Genomic DNA, 24,835 nt, shown 5'->3' on the forward strand with positions numbered 1-24,835 from the left:
AACTAAGTTTTATGCGAATCGACTTCGGATGTTTCATCCGAAGTCGATTCGCTAATCCCTAATTTTTAACCCAAAATGAGTAAAATGCAAGCATAAAAAAAATAAAAATTGGCCCAAAGGTGTCCATAGCCTTTAAATGACATTTTCTTCTGCCCTTGAAGGTGTCCATAGTCTTTAAATGACATTCTCTTCTCCGTTCCCACACTAAGCACATATATTTGGTTCCATCCCGACTTCTGCAGACGGCCATTTGACTCCGCAGCTCTCGCTGTGTGACTGTCACCTGAGCTCCCACAATGCATTGCTCTACAGGAGATGCTCAACTTTAGCTTTCTGCCTGACATAGTAAAACAGCAGAAGAGAAGTGAGAAAAAAGTATTTGCAAAGTTTCAAAATTTTTGCAGAATGTCAAGTGTACTTACAAAGAAACCTGAATCGGCCCACTATGTGACAGGAAGAGAAGAGGTATAACATATTTCCAGGAACTTTCCTCGTATCACATAATAATGGGAACCATGGTAACAGGTACAAACTGTATCAATACAGACAGAGGCACAATGCATCCGCATCCCGCAGAAACAACACATTGTAACAGGTGGCATTATAGGAAATGACAGACTATAAATCACAGAGCGTGGAAGAACATGGGCCTTATCAGCAGAGCACACATGGTCCGGGGCTGTCACGGACGTACCGAGACATATGGACGTCCCTGCCACAGAAGGTGACAGAAGATCTGTGAGACACACAGACACGAGATCTGTGGCAACACGATCTGACAGGTCTCCTTGTGGATCAATAGACGTCTGTCTTGTGTCTGATACTGGCCACACATCTAACCTCCAGGTATTGCTATTGTGGTCATTTAGCTTTCCTTATTTATAGTTGCTTCTCCCACAATGCTGTGCGGTTTATAGCTTCAGAGTTCCTGTTGCTGCCATAGCTAATGGAAAGTTAAGTGTTTCCTTTCCCTTTTGCATTTTGTCTTAGTTTATCTGTGTGTTGTTTTTTCCCTGCCCTTTGTTGTAGGCCTGAGGGAGACTCCTGGTCGTCCTTCTTTTCTGGAGGAACAGGTAGTCTTAGTCCTGTCACTACCGCCAGGGTCTTATAGGGCGAGTTAGGACTCTGGGTACTCCTGCGTATGAACACACCTACCTTTGGGGTCTGTTCATACTGATAGTCAGTCAGGATTGTGACTAGGGATTTGAGTAGGAGGTGTCCTTCTTTCTTCCCTTGCTCTCAGGCCTTGTTCCTTCTCCTTCTTTGTCCAGTGTGGTGTCTCCCTCTCACACACAGGCGTGACAGGGGCACTCCGCGTATGGACCACTGCCCTGCCTAAACACGTCCTCCAATCTCATTAGTCGACACTGTATCATGTTACTTCTAAAATCAATATGCCCTTATAGGAGGTCCACCAAATGGCTACAACAATGTCTGATAACAAGCTTGCTGACTGTTTCCAATGAGAACCAGAAGAATTAAAAGGGAACCTGTCACTTTTATTGTGTAAAAAAACAACAACTATTTGATACATATGCAAATTAACCTGAGATAAGTCCTGTATGTGAGATGAGTCAGGGACAGGACTCATCTCAGGTTAATTTGCATATGTATCAAATCTGTTTTTTCCACAATAAAAGCACACAGAGCTATGGGGACTGGGTATTGCGGATGTGCTAGCGGCCATCTAGCAACCCATGTCCTCAGCTCTATACACAAAATCCAGGTGACCGGTTCCCTTTAAACCTGCCCATCTGAGGCTGCATTACATGATCGGTGAAATGCCAGTAACGGAGTGCATATATATCCTGAGCTTTTAATGTAGATTTTATCTATAGAAAACTGCCGGCCCGTCCACTTTCCGCCACACCCACTCTTTTCGACCTGGCGTGAGTGGGGAGAAGTCGCAGCTTGCGCTGTTAGTCTGCGCCTGAAGTACGCCTAATATAGGTGTATTTCAGTATAAACAAATTCTATTCTAATACTCTTTTCTACAATCTCTTACAGTGCAGTACTCCGTCATAAGTGAGCGTGAGTTCATCCTGAGCTTACTGGTGCATGAATAGAATACAAGCAGAGCTGCTGTAAGAGTTGATACCCAGCTTTTACCCAGGCTGACGATCAAAGTGAGCGAAACAATTGCTTATTGTGATTCCCCCCCCCCCCCCCCCCCCCCAAAAAAAAATATCGCTGGTTGTAAGCAGGATGTGCTGCAATATAAAGTAGGGGGGTAGGAGTGATCATATCAATGAAGGCTTATTCACCCCTTATGTAAAATGAAAATATTAATGAGGACCAGTCGCCTCGACGCTGATTATGGGTAGAAAATCTGCCAGTGTTACAAAGTCCGATGATCGTGAATGTCCAAACCCCCCCCCCCCCCCCCAATCAGCTGACAGACACTTCCAGTTCATTCCCCGCATGTGTACAAGGCCCTTTACAACCTGACTGGTTTGTTATATCATCCATCAGTGGTCCCCCAGGGTTGAAATCAGCCCCTGTATGGACAGCAAAAGGCTGCTTCGCTCATTCCAGCTAAAACACAGCAGAGTTGAACGGCCTCATTATATTAGAAGGAAACTCATCGAGCCACTTGTCAGTACAAAGGACTCTCATAGCTGCCCCCCCATCACTGCATATTACAGAGCACATGGAGTCAATTTGCAGATTTCTGTTATTTGCCGTGTAGCATTATGTTGATTATAGCTCTCCGCGCAGATCACAACCATTCATTTCAATAACATCCCACAAGTGCGCAGCGTCTGTCACCTCGGTAGCCCTGCATCCCAGACACATGTAATGAGCAGCTTGAGCTACTGAATTACAAGGCTACAAACGGACTCGCAGTAGGAGCAAGCCAAATTGCAATCCCGATGAGAGTACTAGATGATACGAGAAGAGCTGCCCGGCCTGCAAAAAGGTGGCATGCTTCTCTTACGTAGCAGAGCCAAGCGTGTAGTGCAAGATTATTACAAAGGCGCACCGTGATAGAGCGGAGAATATAAAGAGGCAAATGATCTCCAATGGATTCCCGAATAGATTAGTTTAATAAGTACATTGCCCTAAACACTAATTAAGGCCAGTGCTCAACGAGCAGAATCCCAAAGGGTTAAACAACGCTAGATGCCTGCAGCATTTACGATGAGACGAAGCAATCTGCAGATGGCACAGAAGTAATACAACGCAGCACCTGGGAGTGAGCCCTGCAGCACAGCAATGGTGCCCCGTACGAATGTCCTGCCAGGATGGGTGCATAGATGGAGATGACAATGCTCTGGGAGGGTAAGAGGTTGTAGTTCGTTGTTTGGTCACATTCTTATATAGTCGTTAACATGGCTCCATCTGTAAATGCTACTTCAGCGGATGAGCTGGGACTTCTGGTTCCACGGCACTCGGAGAGGGCCTGGATGAGTTCATACTCGCTCCTCCACGGAGATTCAGTGCGACAGACACCACATTGGGCCTCACGCCGTTCCTTCTCTATCAAACAAACTCAATCTGATCCCAACTCCAGTAAGATCAAGACGATGAGACTTACCTGTGTCTCCGAATCCTTCTGTGCAGTCACTAAATTTATTAGGAGGTCGCATGCTGAAAGAAGACATGTTCAGTTCCCCGTCTTCGTGCCATCTCATGGCTGGTAAGCCATACACGGACTGCACTAAAAAATGGCGCACATGTGAAAGGGGTTTTCCCAACTTTTTTTCAACCATTTAATTGAGATCGGCAATAAAAGCAACGATTACATTTACTCCTGTTAAATGTTGACCTCCTTAGACAGCTTCTATTTGGGGGCCACGCGATGCCATATCCAGCACAAATGTCAACTGTCAGCAACTGTTTTTGCCTGGCTGAAACACGGCATTCATGCCGAAAAAAGTGGCGGGATTACCACCGGACCTCATTACAGTCAATGGAGATCTGAAGGTGAACTAGAGAATCCGACAATACCAGATGCGGTGAAATCTCTCAGGCTGTTCTCTTCCTTCACAGCTGCCGGATCTGCTTGACAGAGGTGTGAACGGGGCCTTACTTGACTCCCTGAAGCGGCTTGTGTTAGTAGTTTCAGCGTTACGCTGACAACTACATATCCCATGATGCTTCACGATGATAATTAGCCTGTGTCGTGGACAACACAACACAAGCTGGGAACCACCATAGCAGCAAAGAAAAATACATTTTACAAAAATTTTGCAAATGCTACAGCAGATTTTTATTTGGAGCCCAGAAAATCCCTTTAATAAACTTGCATTTTACAAGTTTTTCTAGATTCTTAAAAACGGTCTTGGATACATTTGATTTCCATACTGAATCGATACGAAAGGTAAGAAATGGGATTTTACCAAAGAAATTCAAAGGGTTGTAGAAGCCTACAATTTTTTTTTTAAATGGTTGCTTTCTGCCAGAAGCAGCGCCACACCTGTCCATAGGTTGTTTCTGGTACTGCAGCTCACCTCCATTCACTTCAATGAAGCAATACCAGACACAAGCCATGGACTGAGGGGCTGCTGTTTCTTGGAAGAAAGCAGCCATGTTTTACTAATCCTAGACAGCACCTTTAAAAGTCTGATTTGTTGCTCGGACCCTGGCCTGAACATTATTATCTTTTTCCTCAAATCTCTGGAAATAAATCATAAAGGGGTAGTCTGAGAACCAGAAACGCTTAAAAACAAAAACAGGAATCTGTAAAAACTTTAAATATTAAAGTCAGAATTGTTTTTCCGCTAGTCTCCAACCAATCACTAGCCATGTAATATCATGGGCGCGCTCACTGTAGGCAGCAGTTCTGCTTTGTCCATAGTGATGTAACAGTTTTTTTCAAAAATGTCTGAATCCCTCTATTCACAGTCCCAGTACTTTAACAATGACATAGAAATTCTGTCAAAATGAGGTCCGGGGACTTTCATGATGGCGGCAGTCACAGGGGCGACTGCTCACATTGTTGTGTCTGATGCGCGGCGAGTCGCTTGTTTATAGACCGATAGGTTATAATGGATCATACAACAGAAGCTCAAAAATGTGTTTGCCATCGTCATGTACCAAGCACGGGCTCTCAGTCAATAAGTATTGACCTGTCTACTTGAAGTGCTTCAGAAATGTGTGATCATTAATCAGGGCCAAGGTCCTTCCTCAGTCATACAGTCAGCACCGAGCGTACAGTCTATATGTCATACTACATATGCATGAGCCGACCTATAGCCCCGATACACCCACATAATTAAATCCTAATTCGAGCGTCTATTAGGCCTCATGCATACAAGCTGCATTTTAATGAGGCCATGCACACCACCCGACCAAAATACGATTGTAACTGTATGTAAAAAAAAAAATGTCAGCACGCTCCACTGCAAGTTACATATTAGAAAAGATCTCACCTAGAAGGACTGAATTCGGGGAAAAGTTTTGCGATGCACGGTATACTGCTTGTCTGCATGAGGCCTTACACTTAGGAAAATCACTACAAGAAAATTTAGACCAGCACATTCATGGTCACAGGTGCATATCCATAAAGCAAGCATACAGAGAACTAATAAAAGCATGGCTGTACACCATTTCACATGCAAACAATAGAACTGAGAAATGGGGATCATTCTAAATTAAAGTGGTATTCTACCTACTATAAATGAAAAAAATAGAAGCTCTTTGCGCACATTTTGAACAAACATGTGCCGGGCCCATCTACCAGGCGTCAAGGTGGCTTCCGCAGATGGGTCCCTAAGGCTGGGTTCAGACCTGAGCGTTCAAACGCTCAACACATGAAAACCAATGCTTCCCTATGGCCCTGGTTCTCACTTGAGCGTTTTACAGCGCGTTTGAACGCGCTGAAAAACGCCCTACGCTCAAACAAGTTCTTGAGCTTCTTTGGGGCGTTTTGACGCGCGTTTGTGGCCATAGGACACTGCAGTCAATCACACAAACGCGCGGCAAACGCGCGTTTACTATTGCAAAAAACGCACATAAAAACGCGCGACAAAAACGCGCGTTAAACGCGCATATACAATGCGCTCAGGTCTGAACCCAGCCTAACACTAACAGAACTGCCTCTCTTGGACTTAAGCCTACAATATTCAGGGCAGTGTAGGAACCAGCTACATAAGTACTCTGCCATCTGCCTGGGACTTCTGAGCAGAGTATAAATGTAGCTGGTTCCTACACTGCCCCGAATATTGTAGGCTTAGGTAAGTCCAAGAGAGGCAGTTCTGTTAGTGTTAGGTACCCGTCTGCGGAAGCCACCTTGACGCCTGGTATATGGCCCGACACACGTTTGATTAAAAATGTGCGCAAAGAGCTTCTATTTTTTCATTTATAGTAGGTATAATACCACTTTAATTTAGAATGATCCCCATTTCTCAGTTCTATTGTTTGTATGTGAAATGGTGTGCAGCCATGCTTTTATTAGTTCTCTACTTAGGAAAATCAGTCACCAGAGAGATCTCTTGTACTGAAGGAACTCGATGAGCACGGTGTAATACTACATTTCCCCTGCGGTGATGCGTGCACGCACTAGCAATAAAAGCTAATGGCAAGGTGATCTAGCACGTGGACTTCGAACGAGCCAGTTAGTGATCCAATAGTAAAAGACGCTTGTTAACAATTAAGATTTTTATCTCTGTTAATAATGTTAGAGATCAGGGTATAAAACCTCTTTTCGATTCTCTCTGTGGCTCCCAATTAAACTCCGACCATCACATTTGATCAGCTACAGGAAGAGTGTGTTCTGCCTATGGGCTCCAAGAAAAAGCTGCACAGCGCCACCTGCTGGTGAGCAAGGAGACATGCACATGATATTGATTTAAAGAGGACCTCTCCCCTCTCCTGACATGTCTGTTTTAATAGCTTCACGCATTCCCCATGTAATAACAGTTCTGGGGCATCTATTCCTATGGCTCTATGTTGTGCCATTCCTTTATTATTTCTACTAGAAGTGTATGAATGAATTGCTAGCAGTCTGCAATAAGTGTACAGAAAGGTGTTAACCGGTTGGGGGTGTGCACCTGCACAGCAGCACTGACTGGATAGAGTGAGACTCTGCAGGGACACCCCCCCCAACTGGTTAATACCTCTCTATACCCTTACTGCAAACCACTAGCAATTCATGCATAACTTCTAGTAGGAATAATAGAGGAATGGTACAACATAGAGTCATAAAAATAGCTGCTCCAGAATTGTTATTACATGGGGGCTTTTCCAGAGATTCTGATATTTATGACCAATATCAGGATAGGTCATTAATATCAGATTGGCGGGGGTCCGACACAGCTGTCTGAAGAGGCTGCAGCCCTTACCAGATCTTCCGAGGCCAGTGACACGTTCATCGGTCACGTGGGCTAGGCGCAGGTCAGTCCGATTCAAGCATGGTGGCTATCCAATGGAGGTGCTGTGCTTGGTAAGCTGCAAGGAGGCCGCGGCTTTCACCACAGTCTCTTCAAATATCTGATCTGTGGGGGTCATCAACATGTAAATCCAGGAGAACCCCTTTAATAATATGTAGTTGGAGAACTTACCTCAAGATTTATAAGAGTAGACAAGTCTTTTTTTGCGGCCTCAAACATGGCATTCAGTTGTCTGTTAACACTGAACTCCGGGATCAACAAATCCTCTGCTGTGTAATGATAGACGGCTGATGGAGTTTCTGTCACCGTCACCGACTTCTTCAGGATAGGCTGTGGGAATACAGAACCACAGGAAAACAGGAGGGTCATGTCTCGCTCAATGACTGAAAAAAAATGCAATGGCAATATTTTTCCGGTATTTAATAAGGATTAAAAATAAATAATAATGATAATGAGGATTGTTAGAAAAGTAACGAATAAACTAAATAGAAAATAACACATACTGCTAATTATTAACACAACCCCGTAGAGTACACTGTATGTAAGGGTTGACTGGGTCAGTTCATGGTTACCCTATAATTTTGCCACCATATACAACATACCAGTTGTCTCCTGTCAAAAAATGTGTATTAGGTTGAACAGGTGATACTAACTATCGTACCCTTTCTCAAATACCTGCGTCACCCTCGATATTGGTGGAACCTCAGCCCAGCTTCCCTCTGGTCTAGAAGATGGCTGCAGATGGAGGCATGTGACCAGATCCGCCACTGAGCCTCCTCCATTAAACACACACTTTGGCCTTATGCACACGACCGTTGTTCTGGTCCGCAATCGAGCTGCAGTTTTTGCGGCTCGGATGCGGACCCATTCACTTCAATGGGGCCGCAAAAGATGCGGACAGCACTCAGTGTGCTGTCCGAATCCGTTGCTCCGTTCCGTGGCCCCGCAAAAAAAATATAACATTTTGCGGACAAGAATAGACATTTCTACAATGGGCCGCCTGTTTCGTTCCGCAAATTGCGGAAGGCACACGGGCGGCTTCTGTGTTTTGCGGATTGTGTGCATCAGGCCTTTGCCTGTGCTACATTCCCAATATTCAGGACCTGCACACACAGATGGCCGATGCAGTGTTCCAATGGAGGAGGCTGAATGACGTGTCTGGTCACAAGTCCCTCCATCTGCATCCTATGGACAGGACTGCCACATGGAGAAGAGAGGGCGTGGCTTCACCTATACTGAAAACGATGCAGAAAATTTAAAAAGGGGTGCATCGGTAAGTTCCATATAAAACACACTTTACATTAGTCATCAAGTAGGACAAACCCTTTAACTTCTTCCAGATACATGACGTAATAGTACGTCATGGCGGCAAGTCACTTGCCGCATTTTGACGTACTATTACGTCATGGTGATCGGGCAGGCACCGAAGCGGTGCACCGCCGATCATTGGCGGGGCCCGGCAGTCCCCGATAGCCGAGCCCCTTCTGTATCCGCCGGCATCGCTGTAACAGCCGAAGTCGGGGGATTAAACCCTTCTATGCCCCGGTCAGCTTTTACATTTCTAAGCCTTCTAACATCCTAAAAAAATAAAATGACATTTACAACATAAAGTAGACATATGGGGAATGTTAAGTCATAAATATTCTATGAGGTATCACTTTGTTTTAAAAGCAGAGAAATTGAAATGTTGAAAATTGCGAATTTTTCATTTTTTTTTTGCAAATTTGGGATTTTTCATAAATAAAAGGTGAAATATATTGACTCAAATTTATGACTATCATGAAGAACAATGTGTCACAAGAAAACAATCTCAGAATGGCTTGGATATATAAAAGTGTTCCAAAGCTATTACCACAAAGTGACGCATGTCAGATTTGCAAAAAATGACCTGGGCAGAAGGGGGAAAACTGGTCTAGGGTAGAAGGGGTTAAAGCTCAGCTTACAAGGAGAGAAATTAGATGCTATTTAGGAGCAAAATGTGCCAAAGAAAGGAGTACACACATTGAAAAAGGTGACCTTGTATATTAAACTAAACTACGCATCAACAGAAAAAAAAATAAAAAATACATAAAACCTATAAAACCCTGAGAACTGGTGGACACATTACATCCATCTGCAGAAAACCATCGAGTGCTGATCTATGAATCTTTGTATGAGGAGAGGACAGGTTAGGACTGGCCTGCATGACGATTATGAGAAGCCCGCAGAGAAGCAGGCAGCAGCTCAATCTGCCTCCCAATTTACACTTCTCACCCCCCCCCCCCGAGAATACAAGACCTGACTGGGGCACGCGCCCACCTTGTTCAGGACAGGGCTCGGAGGGAAGTCGTCAGGAGTCAGGCTCACACGTGCTCTCTCGTAAGCCATGTCCATGTCAGATTTGGCAGCTTTTGGGCTTCCTAGAAGTTAAAAAGATGCATCAAGGCAGGAAACATTATCATACGTGATATGCTGCAATTATTATTTGTGAATTAGAACCAAATAAAAATGTATAAACAACATAATAATACTAAGGATCCACATTCATAATGTTGAGAGGATGATGGGAGGCAGATGATGTAAGTGGCTCTATAGCTAGACACCAGAGGTTCTGGATCCACCACTGGCCACAGGGTCACTAAAAATGGTTGTCTGCTCTAAAAAGCTGCTATCAGGACACATGCAGGGACCATATGGGGGCTACAGGCCCTTTTATTAGTCAGAGTGAAGAGCCAAGAGCAGCTCCATCACTGGAAGAAGGTTAATCCAAGCATTACCCAGCTGGCCCACTCATCTCCTCTCGTGTGAGGACAGCAGCCCACTTTCTGGCGGCGACCCTTCCACAGGATCTGCACCCAAATTATGGCTAAATGTTGTCTGTCCCTGTACTTGGCATGTGAACAATTAGAGGTGATTCGCATGCGGCTCCTGTGGCCAGGCCGCACTGTGGGTATTCCCATTTCAAACATTGGTGGCAAATACCACCGATGTCAGACAGGTGTGTGTCCCACCCCTGGGACCCGCTCCTATCTCCAGATCGGACTGCCCCTAAATCAAAGGAGAGCGCACTACACAAGCGCGGCCACCCTCTATTCACCGCTATGGGACTCCCGAAAATAGACAAGCACCGGCACAGCTATTTCGGGCAGTCCAAGAGAGATGAATGGAGAGGTGGTCGTGCATGCGCAGTGCACTCTCCATTCACATCTATGGGACTTCCCAAAAAAAAAAAAAAAAAGCTGAGCACGCTCACTCGACTATTTTCTGAACTGACATAGAAATTAATGGAAAGCACGTCGCTGTTGTGTAGTGTACTCCTCTTCACTTTGGGAGGGGGGGCCCTTTCTGGAAACAGGAGCACCTATCTGACATTGGTCACAATATCATAGCGATATGCCACCAATTAAAGAGATGGATATAACCCTTCAAAACAGATAGGGGCTGTCCAAACATGAAACATTTTGAAGCACCCCCCCCCCCTCCCCTATTCAGCTATTTCTAATGCTTTTCTTGCTTGACCCAAACTTTGCAGATTACACAATGGGAATGAAAGAAATTCCATACCAGGCTTTCTTGCAGAAAGGCCGATGCTATGATTTGGTAGTTGCTTTTAGACTGCAGACTTGTTTAAAAGTCAGCATGCCCTTGCACCATTGAGTAGAAGGGGAAAATTTAATCAATACTCCATGAACCGGCGGTTCTCCTTTCATAAGCAGGAGCTACACGAGACGTACATGCACAAGGCAGCCAAAGAAAACTTCTTTCATGGTTTTAAAGCTAAGCTGTTACCGCGGAGCACGCCGCTCACATGCTGAACGCCACAGAAGTGCTAATTAATCTAACACGAGGAGATATAAATAGGGGCTTCTCGGGAGGAGGAACAGTAGGAGATGGGGGGAAAAAATCATCTGCTTTCCAATTAATTGTTGAGGGGATTGGAGGAAGTAAAATCATTTACATCACAGATCAAGCTGGCGGGGGAAGGGAACTCGGGCCTGGATGGAAGGAGCAAAACGCATGTCTGCCAGGAGACTGCAACCATTTCTACTTACAAGTGGCTGAAGCCTTACCATGCATACAGTCATCTCAAGCACACAAGACTACACACAGTACGCGCCTATGTTAAAGTGATGGACACCAGAGAGAAGATATGACTGCATATGTGGAAGAATATATGGAATATTTATAGGGCATAAGAAAAAAACATTTAAAGGGGATTTCTGAGATTTTTATCCTCTGGATAGGTCATCAGTATCTGACTGGTGGTGGTCCGATACCCTGGATGCCCGCCGATCAGCTCTTTGAGCAGGCACCGACGATCCTGCGAGTCCTGCGGCCTTCTCTCTGGTTTTCCTAGGCCGAATGACGACACGTTCATGCACGGCCACTATACTATGTATGGCGCTGTGCATGGTAAGCAGGAAAAAGGCCACGGTGCTCACAGGAGCGCAGGTGTCTTAACCAGCTGATCGGCAGGGGTCCCGGGTGTCGGACCCACACCGATCAGATACTGATGACCTATCCAAAAGGACAGGTCATTAGTGTAAAAATCTTGGAAAACCTCTTTAAGGAATTGTCCCACAAAACACACGAGTCACCTATCCTCAGGATCTGTTCCATAATCTTTGAATGGAGCGAGCACATGCTCAGTCATTGTTCCATTCAAACTTCTCCTGTGATTGTGCAGTGAGGAGAAACAGGGGCTGAGTGTTTAAGGACCCGATCCGGGTTTTGGATTAAAAATTTTGACCAAACCTTCTGTGAATAAGGCTTTAGGAATTAGCAATAAAAGCAACAAACTAAAACTTTGCTACTAAAGCTTTTCTTTATAATTTCTGCCAAAAGCATCGCAGAGGCAAAATGAACGAGGAATAAGAAAGTCTCGTCAACGACTTCATGCTTTTAATTGGTTCTACATACAATGACCACCAGAATTTTTATTTTTTTTAAAGTCAGCCATTCCTTTACCTGGGATTTCGCCAAGGCTGGAAGTAGAGCAACTTCTACAATGACCTGTGCTCGGACCGTCAGATGCTGTAAAGTTGCTAGGATCTAGAGGGAAAAAGTATGAAACTATATTAGCAGAATGGCGCAACAGGAGGGACGTACCTGGATCAATGTAATGCGATGGACTTGGATCACTTGATCTAATTTACACTCCTCAACACTGAAATTGCAACACCAGAAAGGACAAGCAAATCGAGCAAGTGTTAGGGTCCATTCACACGTCCGTTGTTTCTTTCCTGATCTGTTCCGTTTTTTGCGGAACAGATCTGGACCAGATCTGGACCCATTTATTTTCAATGGGTCCTGAAAAAAAAACGGACAGCTCAATGTCTGATTTTTTTTTCAGGACCCATTGAAAATGAATGGGTCCAGATCTGGTCCAGATCTGTTCCGCAAAAAACGGAACAGATCAGGAAAGAAACAACGGACGTGTGAATAAGGCCTTACTAGGATAGGAACATTTTCCAGCACCTAGCTCTAATCTGTGGTATGTGGGGAAGGGGGGGATAAAAGGCAGATTAAAAGCAAAGTTTTTAGCCTCATAAAACCTCAGAAATTGATCAAGTAGTATGAGAGGATTGTGCAATGCCTCATGTTAGTCCACATGTCGGTTATTGTCTCCTATTACAAACTGAGAGGGACAAAATCCTTGAACTGAGAGGCCTTGGTCTATCACTCTGGCAGATGACTACGTTCCTAGGCCGAGATGTCAGCGCTGTTCTAAGCTGCGTGTCCCAGTGGTTGGGAGAACAATGACGAACTGGAATAACAGCAAGAGGTGCAGAGAGGAGAACCTCTGCCCGGACGGATCGTCTGATTAGAAGAATGGCTTGTAGTGATCCATTCTGTACTGCAAGTTAAACTGTCACATCCAAAGCCTAGGGCGGCAAACAGCATCTACACAAATCATCAGAAGGCATCTGTACAACATTGGGCAACACAGGTTCTATTGGTCTTATGACACTGCTTTTAAAAGCTATCATGGCAAGATGGTAACGGAGGCTGGAATGGAGGTCTATCCTCTTTGGCGAAGAGTCTCACTTTTCTTTCCGACACAGTAATAGCCGGAGATTGATCTGGAGACAACGTGAGCAGTGTATTGAAGAGGCCTTCACAAGGGAATGTCACACCGCTCCTACTCCCAGGATTATGGTGTGGGGTGGGGGTGGCACAATGTACGGCAGCAGGACCCCTTTAGTCTTCATTTCAGGTACTAACAGCTTGGCATTCCATTGATTTGATTGTGGAACCAGTGGTCTGGTGATTTTTTCAAAAAGTCCCAGGAGCTGTTTCTCAACAGGATAACGCTAGGCCGCATGTTGCTCGTGCTACTGTGAGCAGCCTGCATGGTCTAAACCTGCTACCATGGCCTGCAGTGTCTCCGGACTTGTCTTCAATCAAGCACATCTGGGATGTCATTGGTCAGCAACTGCAAAGAGAGCTGCCAGCAGCAGATCTACATGATTTCCGTGCCTTGTGCATTCATCGTGGCAGAACGCTCCTCAGATAACCATTAACAAGCTCACAATTTGCCACCAACTTTTTTTTCTGCTGCAAGATAATTGTTTCTGGTGTTCTGTGGTTATATGTATTGCTCACTACATTAGAAAAATGAACTTTCTTGCACATTGTTTGCATTTATTCTTTGCAATTCCAAGACCCCACTACACACAGTATTTCAATGGATACGCGTGGAGACCACAGACAGCACACCTCTGACATGTGAAAGAGGCCGAAAAGGTGAAAGGGCAGTGCTAGGTTGTGTTTGTGTTGTTTCTCACACTTACCATACATAACATATAGCGGAGTTTACATAAAAAAAAAACGACAAAAAAAAAACAGCGCCCTGGCCTCATTGTCTCCTGTCATACTGCTGCACGCCTTGCGATCACGCTGATAACGCAGTGTTACACATGATCATTGTGGTTCTATTAATATCTGCTCATGTCACACTTACAACATCTTCGCGGACACCTGTAATCACGCTGCTACAATTTAACAAGCTGCAAACATTGCTGAGAGAGTGTTGCTCAGGAGGCACTCTCCAGATGTAAGAAACTCGGCACCATCGATCTTGGTTGTCCAGGATTTTGATAATGACTGCCTATCCCTACAACTCCTGGCACTCCCGCCATTCAGCTGTCTGAAGAGACTAGTGCCGGGCCTCCTCCTAGGCCATGTGACATCAAGTGAATGGGGCTGAGCTGCAATACAGTGGACGGCGCTGTGCTTGGTAAGCTGTGAAAAGGCCGCTGCACTCACCGGAGCTCCGCAGTCTTATCAGACAGCTGACAGGCGGCGGTGCTGGAGTTGGACCCCCACCATATTGATGACCTAGCCAACTATGGCTAATCTCCGGCACTCTGCTTGCAGCGTTTTTCTGTCCGCGATGGGGACGCAACCAAATGGAACGGAATGCATTTTGGGGCATTCCGTTTTGTTCAGTTTTGTCCCCATAGACAATGAATGGGGACAAAACTGAAGCGTTTTCTTTCGCTATTGAGATCCTACGACGGATCTTAATAGCGGAATTGAAAATGCTAATGTGAAAGTAGCCTAAGCTGTGACCATCATTTATTGCGAATGGTGAATCCTGTGGCAAGTGCAAAAATAGGAATATTTTTCCATACTGTAGAATGACATGGAAAAAGAAAAAAAACTATGGGTCACATAAAAACATCATTTAAGCAGTAGGTCATTTTCTGATGAAACATTCCCTTTAGGTTACGGAAACCAGAATGTGAGCCCCCTGGGTAGGGACATGTTCAAGTGTGCAGACCTACAGAATATGTTACTGCAACATAAAATCAATCAGAAATCGGAGACATGTAAAAGGCTCCAGATCCTTTACACCAGCACTCGTCGTCGTTTCTCATCCTCTTGTGTAATACGATAGACTAACAAGTGGCCCAAAGAGCTGCAGCGCCACTCTGTGACAGGATCATCTTACTACAGGCAACACACATTCGACCTAACCTACAGAGGTGGCTAGATGTTTCACTATCCTGAATGGGATAACAGGAGACCCTACTGACATTTTGCAGTTAAACACAGCATGTCCGGTAGGTGACTGATTTGCTATTGTTCTATATGTTGCGGTTTCAACATTGGCAAGAACTGCAGCAATGAAAACTGACTGTAACAAAATACAGTATAGCAATGCAGCACATGTATTTACACGCATGTTAATGTTGTGGATTAAAGGGGTTATCTAAGATCATGATACTTATGACCTCTCCTCTGCATAGGTCATCAATATCAGATCTTGGGATCAAACACCCGACACCCCCTCTGATCAGCTGTTTGAGCAGGCCATAGCGCTCTAGTGAGTGTCAGGGTGTCTAGGACATGTGACTGGAGAACATGACATCACTGGATGCAGCGCTCTTCAAACAGTTGATCGAAGGAGGGTAGCGGGTGTCAGACCCCTGACGATAGGATATTAATGACCTAGACCGACGACAGGCCATCAATATCGAAATTCTGGAAAAGCCCTTTAAATCGATGATTATAAGCCACTATAGAATCATAACGGATTCACAGACGCACCCAGAATTCCTGGATCCTGATCTGGCTGGAACTCAGCAGGCTTCTCAGTCCGATCCAGGTGGTCCTCTTCAATAGACATACTGTTCATCGGTCTTCTGACGCTCTTAGCGTTTCCCGTGCTTGAGGTCAAGCTGGCTACGGACAATAAAGGAATGGCCTGGCTCTCCTGTTGAACAAATTAAATGCACATTAATATAATTGCACACGTTTGCTGAGTTGTTTCCATTAAAGTGACAGTAACTAGTCGTCTTTGCTTAATTGTGTGCACAACAGAGACCTACGGCTGGCTGTCCGGCATAAGCCCCCTCTTCCCCATCATAACAACATTTTCTGGGCAGCACTGTACTGTGAAAGCGCCATGCTGCCAATACATGGAGATAGCTGTCGGCCAAGAGCTCGTCTAGGCCAACAGTCCACTTTCTGAGCAATGTTATTGGGAATGGGAATGCTTCTTTTATAAGCGGTAGTGAAACCATAACCGCTTACAGTGGTAAGGGAAGATTTTAAACCCTCACCCCCAGCATCATTGCCTCAGTTTAGATCAAGAACTGTCCTGAACTAAAGGCTACAAAATGTGCAAGGCATAAGAAAACTAAAAGATCAAACAAAAACACAAAAAAGGGACAAACCGATTCAGAGACGAGGTGTGAAGCAGAAGGAGCAAAACACAATTGATCTAGAAATCCCAAGAATTTGCTCATTAGCTAGGATGGAGATATGGAGGAATTTGCGAACATATGTTCGGCCAGACACCATGTCTATTTGTGGAGCTCTAATTGGCTGTTTGTTCATTTTTAGAGCCGGCGAGGGACAAATTTGCAGAAAAGTGAGACAGAGACAGTAGATGGGACGACTAGATTTGCTCCATTAATTTCAACTACGAGAGAGAAGAGGTGGTAAATCATACCTGAAGTCTGGATCAATCAGGCACACAAAGCTCTGTTCAAAACAGGACTTTTAAGGCTACATTCACACAAGGAAAAAAATATAATATGTCCGTCCATTTTTCATGGCCTTTTTTCAACCATCATTAAAAACAGATTAATTAAAAAAAATAATAATAATAATCCCAACCCCTGCGGTGTCTTAGTATACATAACGTCCCCAGTACGATTCATTGCCCGTTAGTGCCCACCAGTATTATTAAATGCCCCATTAGTGACCCCAAGTATTTCTAATGCCCCCATTAGTGCCCCTCAGTATAAAGAATGCCCTTACTGGTTGCCCCGATAGGCGCATTCCTGTCTAAATGGCCATTGTAAACAGTCCCACTGATTTCAATGGGGTCCTATTTTTGGACAGTCGTCATTCACTGGCTCTTAGAAAAGCAGCCATGTGACTAGCCCCACTGCCTTTAATTGGTTCAAAAAACATCTGTGTGCCGGCTGTTGTCACATGGCCGTGTAGGAATATTTTTTATTTTATAGAATTTACTGGCATGGGACAAATTTGGAAATACCTCATCCAACCCCTTTTTTTTTTTTTAAAACACCTGGAAAAACGAGATTTTTGTATAACTTACCAGTAAAATCTCTTTCTCGCTCTTCCTTGGGGGACACAGGAAACCTTGGGTATAGCTCATCTCCATAGGAGGCGTGACACTAAGTGAAAGACTGTTAAGCCCCTCCTCCAGCAGCTATACCCTCAGCCTGGAGCGAGCGACTACCAGTTATGTGCCCAAGTAGTTAAAAGAAAGGCAAGGATCAACCAAATTAACCCCAACAAGTCAAAACTCCCGTCAGGGCAACCAAAACAATGGGTGGGTGCGGTGTCCCCCAAGGAAGAGCGAGAAAGAGATTTTACTGGTAAGTTATACAAAAATCTCGTTTTCTCGCCCAATTCCTTGGGGGACACAGGAAACCTTGGGACGTTCAAAAGCAGTCCACAAATAGGGAGGGACCACAACCCAAGAAGAATTAAAGCACCATAGGCATTAAGGCACCACCGCCTGCAAGATCAGGCGGCCCAAAGCAGCATCCGCCGATGCATAAGTGTTCACCTTGTAGAACTTGGTGAAGGTGTGCAAAGAAGACCAGGTGGCCGCCTTACACAATTGTTCAGCCGAAGCTCGATTTCGGTGAGCCCAGGAAGCCCCGACCGCTCTGGTAGAATGAGCGGTAACACCAAAGGGCGGTTCCCTGCCCTTAGCACGGTAAGCCTCAGCAATAGCCATCTTGATGAAGCGGGCAATAACCACTTTAGATGCCGCCAGCCCCCTGCGCGGACCCTCCGGAACCACAAATAGAGAATCCGAGCGCCGAAAGGGTCTAGTTACATCCAAGTAGATCCTCAGAGCCCTAACAACATCCAGACGGTGAAGATCCCGTTCCCGAGGATGAGACGGGGACGGGCACAGAGAAGGAAGGACAATATCTTCATTCAGGTGAAAAGCGGACACCACCTTCGGAAGGAAATCCGGAACCGGGCGGAGAACCACCTTGTCCTGGTGAAAAACCAAGAGGGGTTCTACGCAAGAAAGTGCCGCCAATTCAGACACACGCCGAAGAGACGTGATGGCAACGAGGAAAAAAACTTTGCAAGACAACAAGCGAAGGGAAACCCTGCGCAGAGGCTCGAAAGGAGAAGATTGGAGAGCCGTCAGCACAACATTAAGATCCCAAGATGGAACGGGAGCGCGATACGGGGCAGCATAGTGAGCAACCCCCTGAAGAAAAGTCTTAACTGGACCGAGCGGAGCCAGAGGTCGCTGAAAAAGGATCGAAAGCGCTGAGATCTGACCCTTTAGGGTACTGAGACCCAAACCCAAGTCCAGACCAGACTGCAAGAAGGATAAAATCGTGGGGAGAGAAAACCAAAGGGGATAAACATCTAAGGTCTCGCAGAAATTCAAATAGGCCCGCCAGGTTCGGTAATAAATCCTGGACGATGCCGGTTTACGCGCACGAATCATGGTACGGACCACGTCAGCAGAAAACCCCCGCCGCGTTAGGACCGCGGTTTCAATAGCCACGCCGCTAAACGTAGCGACCCTAAATGCTGGTGGAAGATCAGCCCTTGAGAGAGGAGGTCTTCTCTTAGAGGCAGAGGCAAGGGGGCGTCTGCCAGGAGCAACATAAGGTCGGCGTACCAAGGACGACGAGGCCAATCCGGGGCTATTAGGATCGCAGGCGTGCCCTCCGCCGCGATCTTCCGAAGGACTCGTGGAAGAAGAGGCAGGGGCGGAAAAACGTAGAGGAGAGAGAACTCCGTCCAGGGAAGGACGAGCGCGTCCGCGCCGTAAGCGTCTGGATCCTTGGTTCTGGCCATGAAGGTGGGGAGCTTGTGGTTGAATCTGGAGGCCATGAGATTCACGTCCGGACGACCCCAACGGAGGCAAAGAGACTCGAAGACGTCGGGGTGCAGAGACCACTCGCCCGGGTCGATCGTCGTCCGGCTGAGGAAATCCGCCGCCCAATTGTCCACTCCCCGGATGTAAATGGCCGAAATGGCTGGAACATGAACTTCCGCCCAGCGAAGGATTAGAGACACCTCCCTCATTGCCGCCGCGCTGCGAGTGCCCCCTTGATGATTTATGTATGCCACAGCCGTGGCATTGTCCGATTGGACACGAACAGGGTGACCCTGAAGCAGCGAAGTCCAATGCCGGAGTGAGAGGAGAACCGCCCTCAGCTCCAGAACGTTGATTGGCAGTTTGGACTCCGATGGAGACCAAGTGCCTTGTACGGACCGAGGAGGAAACACCCCCCCCCAACCCCGCAGACTGGCATCGGTGGTAATCACCAACCAAGTTATCGGTAGGAAGGACTTCCCTTGGAGAGGGGTCCGTAACCACCAGAGGAGAGAGGAGCGAACCTGGGGGGGAAGGGGAAAGTGCTGATCCAGACTTTCCTGGGACTTGTCCCATGCGGACAGAATGGCAGTCTGAAAGGTGCGGGAGTGATACTGCGCGTAGGGGATTGCTTCGAAACAGGACACCATCTGTCCCAAGACCCGCATGCTGAACCGGAAGGAAGGACGGCGGTGGTTCAGAAGGCTCTGAACCGACCGATGAAGGAGCTGGCGCTTCTCTGACGGAAGCCGAACCTCCGCTGCATCTGTATCCAGCAGCATCCCCAGAAAGATCAGTTGCCTGGATGGAACAAGAGCGGATTTGGGAAGATTGATAATCCAACCGAACCGGCGTAAGGTTTGTAGCGAGAGGTCCACACTGGCAGATGTCAGTGACAGAGAGGGTGCCTTGATAAGGAGATCGTCCAAATATGGAAGAAGAAAAACTCCCCTGGAACGAAGTAAGGCGAGGACAGGGGCTAGGACCTTTGTGAAAACGCGAGGGGCCGTCGCCAGCCCGAAGGGGAGGGCAACGAACTGGTAGTGGTCGGACCCCACTGCAAAGCGCAGAAAGCACTGATGACACCGAGCGATTGGAATATGAAGGTAGGCGTCCTGGATGTCGATAGAGGCCAGGAACTCCCCTTTTTCCAGAGAGGCCACCACCGACCTGAGAGACTCCATCCAGAATCGCTGAAGACGAAGGAAACGGTTTAACCGTTTTAGATCCAGAATGGGACGAACCGAGCCTTCTTTTTTGGGGACCACAAAAAGGTTCGAATAGAACCCCTTGAATCTTTCTTCCATGGGAACCGGAGCGATGACCCCTTTGTCCAGAAGGGTGCGAGTGGCAGTAAAGAAATCGGCCGCCCCTTGGGGATCCCGGGGAACCCGGGAGCGAAAGAACCGAACTGGGGGGAGGGACGTAAACTCGAGTTTGTACCCGGAAGACACAACTTCGAGAGCCCAGGCGTCGGAGACGTGCGCCTGCCAGAAGTCCCTGAACAGGAAGAGACGTCCCCCTTCAGGTAGTGTTCTGCTTGGTCGCGGGAGGGCGAGCAGGCTGTGACTTGCGCCAGGAGGGCTGGGTCCGAAAAAAAAAGGTTTCTTACGTCTGTCTTGGACAGAGCTAGGGGATGGACCTGAAGAGGTGCGAGGTGCGGGAGCCCTGCGGAAAGACCTGAAGCGAGAAAAAATGGGACGGCCTCGAGTGGTGGTCCTAGTCCTAGATTGAGGAAGATGCGTACTCTTTCCCCCCCGTGGCTTCGGATATGATTTCATCCAAGCGGGTCCCGAACAATCGAGAACCAGTAAAGGGAAGGCCAGTAAGAGACCGCTTTGACGTGGAGTCCGCCGTCCAAACCTTTAACCAAAGCTCCCTCCTGGCCGAAACGGCCAGGGCAGACGAACGGGCTATGAGAGCCCCCGCATCAAGGGATGCTTCACAGACGAATTTGCCGGCTTGAACGATAAGTTGGGCTAGAGCACGGAGGTCCTGAATAGGGACGTCGGATTCAAGCTCCTGATCCAGCTGAGAAGCCCACTCTGAAACCGCTTTTCCAGCCCAAGCGGAAGCAAAGACCGGCCGGAGGGCGGAACCGGAGGCTGCAAAGATACCTTTGGTAATGGCCTCTATACGGCAATCCTCAGTGGATTGTAAGGAAGAGCCATCAGCAACGGGAATAGCCGTGCTTTTTGCCAAACGGGCCACCGGGGGGTCGACTTTGGGTGGTGACGCCCAGTTTGTAATGCAATCCGCCGGGAATGGATAATAGATATCCAACTTCTTAGGCGGGGTAAAACGGGCATCAGGGCGGGCCCAGGCCTTGGAAACCACCGACGAGAAGTCAGTGTGGAGGGGAAAAACTGCAGACGTCTGTTTTTGGCGAAAAAAGGAAACAGTTTTTTTCAGAATTAGGAGGATCATCGTGAATCTTAAAGGTATCACGAATATTGTTAATAAGATGGCCCACAGCAGAAGCCAGTTTTGAAGGCAAGGCCGAGTCCATATCACAATCTGAATCAACTAGTTCCCCTTCAGAGGGCATATCCTGTATCGAGGAAGGGCCCGACTGAGAGCGCACCCTTGGGGGTGATACTGAAGCATCCGAGGATGATAGGCGCTCCGCCCTAGACCGCTTCTGGGGTTGATGGGCTCTGGAGGTGTCGCCTGGAGAGAGGGACTCAGACGGGTCAGCTAAGATAGCGGACCCGGAGGGCCCAGCAGGGGAAATATCCGGCTGCGATAAGGGCAATACCTCTGCAAGGCGGCCTACAACGTTAGAGAGGCTGACCACAGCCTGGGAAAGGGATCTAGCCCAGTCAGGGGGATCCAATAGGCCAGGGGGTGACACAACAGATGGCGGACCCTGTAATGGGGCTTTGCAAGCCGAGCAATGCGGGTCAGGCTGCCCTTGAGGGAGGGGCGCCTTACATGCGGTGCAGGTGTGATACCAAGGACCGGCCGGCGCTGAGGGGTCAGACATGTTGGCTGAAGTAATATAAAAGCGTCCAGGCCAGAGGGCTGCAGAGCTAGAAAGGGTCAACAGTCCTACCAGGTCACAGTGGGAGCGGACGACAACAGCAGCGACAACAGCAGCGACAACAGCAGCGGCAACAGCAGCGGCAAATCCTGAGGTAAAACCTGAGGTAAAAACCTGAGGTAAAAACGATCCGTCCTGAGAGCAGGCACGAAGAGGAGGCGGGGCCAGCGAGGAGCGGGAAGAAAGACGTCCGCCCCCCCGACTGAATGTCTAACATGTAAGGAGAAGCGGAACGAAGCTCCGCCCCCCGCCGGAACTTTCGCGCGCGCGATTCAAACAAATATGCCGCCGAGAAAATATTTCCCCCCGACCACCTCCTTATACACCGGCGGCGAATGACACACCGGTAGCCGGCAAGAGAAGTCAGCCGGCAGCTGAACACAGCGGCAGCACTGGCCGAGATAACAAAAGGCGGCCCCACAAGGCCGCAGCACCTGAGGTAAACTTGTGCAGTAAACCCTCCCCCACGAGCACCGCTCCGTCCTGCTCCACACACAAGGGGGGGGGGGAAGCCGACAGTAAGCCTTGTAATGTGACAAGGCTAGGCAGAGGGAACACAGAAGTTAAAACCCTAACACGGGGGGGGGGGGGGTTTGGGTTGGAACGGCTGCATAGCCACCTCACCAGTCGACGTTTTCACCCTCAGTCCATCCAGCAGGGACGCCCCTTCAGCCACTGGCACCGAAGTGGCAGGAAGCTGGAGAGGGGCTTGCAGGCGGGCGACCCTTGTGCTGGCGGGATGCAGGGGAGCTGGGCTGCCCTGGTCCTCCTTTTCTTCTGTGGGGGAGGCAGCAGTGCGGATAGCCGGCACTGGCGCTGCTCAACCCCGGGAAAACAGAGAGGTCTTTGCGACTCTGTTGTCCCTGTTGAAAAAAGGAAAAAAGTTGAAAATAATAAAAAGAGAAAAAATAAAATCTTTAGCAAAGACAGCTCTGCAGTGCAGAGAGTGTCTTGCCTCCTTGACACTAAGCAAAAAACTGGTAGTCGCTCGCTCCAGGCTGAGGGTATAGCTGCTGGAGGAGGGGCTCAACAGTCTTTCACTTAGTGTCACGCCTCCTATGGAGATGAGCTATACCCAAGGTTTCCTGTGTCCCCCAAGGAATTGGGCAAAAAACTATCGTTAAGGGCTCTTTCACACTTGCGTTATTGTCTTCCGGCATAGAGTTCCGTCGTCGGGACTCTATGCCGGAAGAATACTGATCAGGATTATCCTAATGCATTCTGAATGGAGAGTAATCCGTTCAGGATGCATCAGGATGTCTTCAGTTCCGGTACGGAACGTTTTTTGGCCGGAGAAAATACCGCAGCATGCTGCGCTTTTTGCTCCGGCCAAAAATCCTGAAGACTTGCCGCAAGGCCGGATCCGGGATCAATGCCCATTGAAAGGCATTGATCCGGATCCGGCCTTAAGCTAAACGTCGTTTCGGCGCATTGCCGTATCCGACATTTAGCTTTTTCTGAATGGTTACCATGGCTGCCGGGACGCTAAAGTCCTGACAGCCATGGTAAGTGTAGCGGGGAGCAGGGGAGCAGCATACTTACCGTCCGTGCGGCTCCCCGGGCGCTCCAGAGTGACGTCAGGGCGCCCCAAGCGCATGGATCACGTGATCACATGGATCACGTCATCCATGCGCATGGGGCGCTCTGACGTCATTCTGGAGCGCCCGGGGAGCCGCACGGACTGTAAGTATACCGCTCCCCCGCTCCCCGCTCCTACTATGGCAACCAGGACTTTAATAGCGTCCTGGGTGCCATAGTAACACTGAAAGCATTTGGAAGACGGTTCCGTCTTCAAATGCTTTCAGTACACTTGCGTTGTTACGGATCCGGCAGGCACCTCCGGCAACGGAAGTGCATGCCGGATCCCAACAACGCAAGTGTGAAAGAGGCCTAAGGTTGAAATAAAGTTTGCTTGCTTTTGTCTGGTGGAAGGTTGCAAAAAATAAAATAAAAATAAACACAACATACACACACACTAGGTGCCCTTAGTCTGTCAGTATGTGTATATATACTCTTGGTGCTGTCTAATCTCCCTTGTGGTTTGTAGCTGTGAGGAGATAACATCATACAATGTGTATTATTCTGATGTAGGGTGGCGCTGTAACTTATTCTCTTCTTCCATACCTGTAAAGAGCAGAGAGCACTGTCCTGGCATCTCTGGGCTCTTTTACACGAGCGGATGCTGTGCGTGTCATCCGCAGCGTGAATGACAGCCAAGCCCCGCTCCGGACAGCAGACACACTGAGCATTAACATGACTGATATTGCTCTGTGCCTCTCTGTGATCTTTTTACTACAAAATCACATTTGTAGTAAAAAGATCAGAGAGAGGCACGGAGCATTATTAATCATGTTAATGCTCCGTGTCTCTGCTGTCCGGAGCGGGGCTTGGCTGTCATTCACGCTGCAGATGACACGCACGGCATCCGCTCATGTGAATCAGCCCTAAGGGGCTACTCACCGAGTTGAACAGCTCTGTAGTCAAACCAAGGTAATTATGAAGAGCCAAAAACGTCACTCTTTGCAGCCGGACCATGATGATCTGGGAAACATGGGTAAAAGAGAATTAATACTCACTGGTTTTGAGACTGAAGCATACCCAGTTAGTATTCACAGTCAGACACAGATTACTCAT

General features: G+C 47.6%; 1 protein-coding gene across 6 annotated transcripts in view; it reads right to left on the minus strand.

Moving 5' to 3' along the window:
- Window positions 1-24,835, minus strand: part of PNPLA7 (patatin like phospholipase domain containing 7) — a 151,936-nt gene that overhangs the window by 73,167 nt on the left and 53,934 nt on the right. For 5 of the 6 annotated variants that reach the window (XM_040406056.1, XM_040406057.1, XM_040406058.1 and 2 more), the window contains 5 exons: window positions 24,662-24,742; window positions 15,870-16,035; window positions 12,282-12,365; window positions 9,633-9,733; window positions 7,506-7,664 (listed from right to left, as the gene is read on the minus strand). In XM_040406056.1, the coding sequence (XP_040261990.1) occupies window positions 7,506-7,664; window positions 9,633-9,733; window positions 12,282-12,365; window positions 15,870-16,035; window positions 24,662-24,742 (591 nt within the window). The remainder of the gene's footprint in view (window positions 1-7,505; window positions 7,665-9,632; window positions 9,734-12,281; window positions 12,366-15,869; window positions 16,036-24,661; window positions 24,743-24,835) is intronic. The other variant, XM_040406055.1, reaches the window with a different exon arrangement.

Source organism: Bufo bufo, chromosome 8, assembly GCF_905171765.1.
Source record: "Bufo bufo chromosome 8, aBufBuf1.1, whole genome shotgun sequence".
In the NCBI taxonomy this organism is placed as follows: Eukaryota; Metazoa; Chordata; class Amphibia; order Anura; family Bufonidae; genus Bufo; species Bufo bufo.